Source organism: Opisthorchis viverrini (assembly GCF_000715545.1).
Source record: "Opisthorchis viverrini unplaced genomic scaffold opera_v5_5, whole genome shotgun sequence".
Lineage (NCBI taxonomy): Eukaryota > Metazoa > Platyhelminthes > Trematoda > Opisthorchiida > Opisthorchiidae > Opisthorchis > Opisthorchis viverrini.
Window position 1 is genome coordinate 3,149,487 of NW_008751661.1, and position 5,706 is coordinate 3,155,192.

Genomic DNA, 5,706 nt, shown 5'->3' on the forward strand with positions numbered 1-5,706 from the left:
AAAAAAGTGGCTTCAAACAGACACATGAGATGGAGCCGAATGAAATGAAAGGTAGAAGTATTCTGCTCACAAAATCAGGTAGCGTTAACGAGCAGAAAGTGAGTTTGATTGATCGGAAGAGCTCGAGGCGCATAAAACAAAGTCACTCTACAGATGACTACTTGAGTAGCTTAAAAAGAACGGCGGCGTTTGAGGAAACAAGTAATGAGGGTGACAAACGACTCTCAAACGAACAGAAACTGGTCCAGGATCCACTTAAAACCTGCCCTCCGGAACCCGATGAACAATCGCCACCAATATATCCAGGCATAGCACGCAGTCGATCCGCCCAGTCCAAAGTCGGGTCACCCACCGAGTGCATGCAATGTGTTAAACGTCTAACAGAAAAACAACTGACAGAATATCTGCCAGACCACACAACCAATGAGCATATGCAGAAAGCCGATAGGCAAGTGCCGATCGATAACACAACCGTGATACCCGACATTCCATTCACAACTTCCAGTGGAGATGGGCGTTCTGTAGCGTGGAAATCTACAACAACAGACCTACCACCCCCACCCTGCATCGACACACGTCAGTCGAGGCCCATCACATTCCTTCAACGATGCGACTGGCTAACCCCTTCAAATAAGCACACAGGAAAATATGGTAAATCGCGTTCCCTGGAAAAACCTATTGAAACAGATGTTTGAATCCGGTATTTTATCGTTATCCTCCCAAAAGCTTCTACCCTTTTTACAACAATCTCACTGCTTTTCCATGTACAGTTTTAAAGAAACAGAGTTCCCCCCTAATGATTGCAAAACAACGATTACCCTGTACAAAACTAGGCTTGCAGCAACTGTGTGTGTGTGTGTGTTTAGGCTAATGGATGCCTGGGCGTAGTAGCAGAAAGATGATTCCTTTTTTATATATCCCTCGTATTCCTGCTAGCCCACGACAACAGGAGTGAAGACAGGTTTTCTACCTCAAACTCCACGACAATCACCGCTACCATCCGATCATTCTTCTCCCGCTCATCGTACATTGCCACAGCTTTGTGTTGTCAAGTGTACAGTTTATACTTTAACGTTGCAAATTGCGAGCAGAGCATACATTTCACATATAAGCCGCTTCTTTTTTGAATGCGTCCGAAGGGACTGAGAAATGACCTTGGGTCATTGCATTAGTTCGGTGATATCGGCAACAAGCCCAAAAATACGGAGAAATCTTGGATGATTCTTTAACAACGCAGGCATCAAGAGGATAAAAATGGGACCTATGGATATAGATAATATAAGAAATAGATCATTCAGCTGTAGCACCCTTCCGGTGCCTAGCTGCCATGCAACCCGAAGGAAGCACGAGGGCTGAGATACTGCCAGGTTGCCCAAGCCTAGACATGGGAAGTAGAGAGATAGAGGTCGGGCTCGAACTACGGGCCTTTCGGTTAGTAAATTCACGCTCTACCCACTTGAGACATCGCGCCCCATGGATATAGATAGGATTGGATTATGTGTAGGAGTTCCATACAGTTGAACGAGAGGACCGGGTTCGAACTCAACCCAGACATTTCGATTGTTCCTGTCTAGCTTGTGCGAATTGACCGTAGCCCAACCACCGTGCCTCCTTCAAGTGGCACGACACCGTGGGCTGAAACGATGTCAAAGCTGAACGACTGATTACTGCTCCGATTCACTTGTTTGCATCAATGAAATATGGAGCAAAACTATCCGCATTAGTGTCAAACAGTTAGCACAGCTCAGGTGTTTCCTGTTGGCAGCAAATAAGCGTAAGGACACAAAATTTCTCTACCCAAAGACGGTATCGGTCATATTACCCACCTAATACAGTAACGGCAGTATTATATGCGGTGCCGAGAAGTCTCAGTAGAACACCACTGTGCGTAGTCTCTTATCTGTGTTATCACTTAAAAAGATTGACTTTTAATAAAGTAGTCGTTGATCTTCCGCGCACGGGCCGACGACGCCTCGTCACATGGGAACGATATGTTTGCGAACCAATTGCAGAACAGACCGGCCATTAATATTTCTATTCCCAGTCAAATCAATATGACTTTATCGCAGGGACTGTCGGATGGCAGCGCGAACCTCCCCCATAGACCGACCACAGGTGAGTAAGGATACTGCTAGAAAAGAGTGCACTGCTTTGGAGTTTGCCTGCTCCATTTTGACAGTCGACTGTTATTGGGATAGCTGAGAGAGTCAATCGGTAAATTCGAAACCAAAAACTGAGGGTAAAAAGAGCACAGACAGGAGCCAACTGAATTGAGCGGGTATGCCGCAAAATCCCGCAGCAACCCACCATGAAGCATCATTACTCTGATGATAACGAAAGGCTTGTGATTCTCATAACTGAACGTCTGGAAGACTTGTTATCTGAATCACAAACCCTGGCGACGGGGTTCGAACTAGAACAACACAAAGTAAAATCAATAATTTTTGCTTGTACGGCGTATTCAAGAAAGAATTTCCATACATTACACATTTCGGCTCCAGGTACAGACGCACGAATAACTAACGAAATACAACCTTCACTAATAAAGTCGAACAAAAACTCGTGGTAATTCGAAATAACAAAAGTGCAAACGAATCCAGCAGTTTCTTGAAGTATGTAAGAAGCTCGGCTAAATGGACCTTGCATATGATGGAAACGGGAAGCCGAATTTCTGTAAAATAGCTTCACTTTTCAAATGTCACAGACTGATTTCTTCCGCTTATGCATCCATTAAAAGGACTGCTGATTGGGCAATACTACTACTGTAACGGTGATACTACTGATGGGGGGCGCGCGAGTAGTATGTTGTTCGTGGAATTTCGCTTCGCTTCTCTTGAAAAGGGAGACATATTGCGGAATTTGTGGATCTGCTTGGATTTGAGCTAGGAATGATTGGAGTCAATGAATATCCAGGAAACTTCAAGGAGACGCGTTCAGGAGAAGATGGATGTCCAGTTTTTGTAAATAAGATGCAAATGAGAGTTTTGCATCCCTGTCCAATGGTCTGTAACCGGTCTGTTGGCACTTTCCGATAAATAACTCCGCAGCGAAAGCCTTCTTCCTTTCACTACTGTTTCATCTGATCTAGCCACGGAATTTGTCATATAGTGCGTTAGTTACAACTATTCCCAATGAACTGCAAAAAACTACGAGTTTTTCTTACACGTTGATATCGGTCAATCCATTCCATGCTCTAGCAGGTGCAACAATTTTACATCTATAGAGTCTGCCCTTTTCTTATTTTCTCCGTGTATCAGTTCACATCAGGCAGAGATCACTTCGGCGGCCACATGCTGGCTAGTCACTCTCGTTCAACTCTCTACTCAGTCGCACGCCATTTGCACTTTTAACGGCATCGAATGGACTGAGATATTTCTGAGCAGTCCATCCACCCAAGTGTACCTTAACTGCGCTGTCTCTCAGACTCAGAAAACCGACACAAGAACTCTCGAAGGATCTGCACTTTGACACACCATTTTCTCTTAAGGCGATGACGTATTGTCATCTGTTTCATCCCATGATCCAAACGATAGCATTCATCATTCCTCGTCTTACCGTTCCTGACTCGTTACTACTCACCAATTACGTGATGACCACACATCACAGCTTTAAACGCTAACCTTATCAGGATTTGCAACTGTGGCATTTTGAGTGCAAAATCGTTCAGCTCATCCAAATTCCTTCACGTATACACCTCTTTTCTTAGCCGTTCCACACACAATTCCCTCCACTCGATCGGGTCAATTGTCACTCCTCCTTTTTTCCTGGTTCACTGTTCTTGGTTCCTCATCTACTAACTCTTCAACTTTCTGGGAAGGTTGGTTTTCCACCTTAAACCCATAAACACCTTCGCTTCGTTCAACTTCTCTATAAATCCAAATTCGCCTTGAATTTGAATATTGGTCTTATGTTGGTCTTACCTCTCCCCAGTCGTTTCTATTCAGAACGGGCTTAAAGGCAATATCGACACATCCTCTTTGATAGACAAGTTGTAGGAACTCTCAATATATGGGGGCGGATCCCTCTTGCTTTGCCTTGCCGTTACCAGAGAGAGCCTGTATCTCGCCTCCCTGAGCCTTGGTAGTTTAGCCATACAGCTGTATCCATCTAGTTGCAACCTCCCAAGGCAGTGCCCGCCCAGTCTATCATCTCTAACTCAGAAATTTTCCGCGTTTTTATGTGATCCCAACCTCGTACAACCACAAATTCTTCGAACATCGAGTAAGTGTGCATCACTCAAATCCACTAGGATGCCCATGTTTTCAGGTGATTTTTAGGCGTTGTACTATTTTCGCATGAGCTCTTTGGTCAGGGGGTCTCCGTCTGTACTAACCTTCTGTGCTGAACAAAAAGACATAAATGATGTGCCAACCATCACCTTCACTGAGTGGCCTTCTTCATGCTCCTATCGTCGATGAACAACTGCTGCGGTTGGAACAACCAACATGGTACCCAATTCAAAGCCTCAGTACTACACTCTTAAACTTGAGAAACATCACTACCGCCGTTCGCTTTGTTGACAACAGCAACGAAGATTTAATCGTTTGAGACAACTTCTGTCTAGCTATATAAGTACAAAAAATCGCCCAACCATCTATGAGATTCGACGTAATTTTGGCTATGACGTTACTCCATCGAGACACCATCCGCTTAAGTAGAACAGGCAAATGCGAACAAGCCGATAGCTGGCAAGCTGAACAGAACAAAAGAATCGAGATAAAATCAACTTCATTATCCTCTGCAACTTAATAATTATATACATCCCACCATTGGTCAAGAGTAGAAAGTTTCCTCTCAACCTTCCAAAAGATATTACTGTCGTTGAAGGGGTTTTGTGAACTGGAATACACATTCAAAACACCGGGAGTTGTAGGTCCCGATAAAGGTAGTCTACCTGAAGTAGCTTTTCTCGATATATTGGACAGATCAAATTTCAAATTGTAAGCATGTAACATCATTCGAGGAAGTCGGTGATTTGCTGATTGCAAAAGTGAACGATCCTCGGTGGTGGATGGCCATTCTGTGTAGATCAAATCTCCGGCTATTGGATGTCCTAGGACTGAGGCACAGTGTACACGTAACTGATGATGTCTTCCAGTGTGAGGTATCAGCAACAAACGACTCGCGGGCAGATCGAACAGACGGCCGTGTTCCAGAACCACAGCGATGGTTGAAGATTCTCGAAGGTTCTTTGATAACAACGAGGAACGGAGATATTAGGCCGTATGACGGCCAAATACTTACGAATACAAACAAGGATAAATATTGGGAGCATTCGCTGAAAAACTAGATGATTTAATAATGCGGAGAACTGGAAGTTCAATGATACCGAGCCCACTTAGAAAACACTGAGACTTGGCGGTTCCAGTCGTCATCAGCTGTGATAACTTATGTGTGAACCTCTTGTGGAACAGCTATCGACACACGCTGGTCGGCTAGCTTGAAAATAACCCCGGAATGCCCTAAACCTACTGAGACCCGGCAAGCATCCAGGCCAGTCAATCAATCAACCAATCAATTCACCGAAAGTCTGGATCGATGAAAGGTGAAATTCAAATAGCGCGAGGTCCCTTGTACCTGATGCACTCCCTTAGTTTCCGTCGAAATTTTGTCCTACTTGAAACCAAATTGCACGAAATTGGCGAAATAAACTCATTTGCAAACTAATTTTGTTTTTGAGAGACTAGCCTAGCACTAACATCGAAA

General features: G+C 44.3%; 2 protein-coding genes across 2 annotated transcripts in view; one reads left to right on the forward strand and one right to left on the reverse strand.

Moving 5' to 3' along the window:
- T265_00540 (hypothetical protein) overlaps positions 1 to 695 on the forward strand; it is a gene marked incomplete at both ends in the record, with an annotated part of 2,939 nt that extends 2,244 nt beyond the window's left edge. Inside the window, one exon of the mRNA XM_009164344.1 lies at positions 21 to 695. Coding sequence (XP_009162608.1) covers positions 21 to 695 — 675 coding nt within the window. The remainder of the gene's footprint in view (positions 1 to 20) is intronic.
- A 4,038-nt stretch (positions 696 to 4,733) lies between these two features.
- T265_12572 (hypothetical protein) overlaps positions 4,734 to 5,706 on the reverse strand; it is a gene marked incomplete at both ends in the record, with an annotated part of 21,275 nt that continues 20,302 nt past the window's right edge. Inside the window, one exon of the mRNA XM_009164396.1 lies at positions 4,734 to 5,189. Within this exon, the coding sequence (XP_009162660.1) occupies positions 4,746 to 5,189 (444 nt within the window). The remainder of the gene's footprint in view (positions 5,190 to 5,706) is intronic.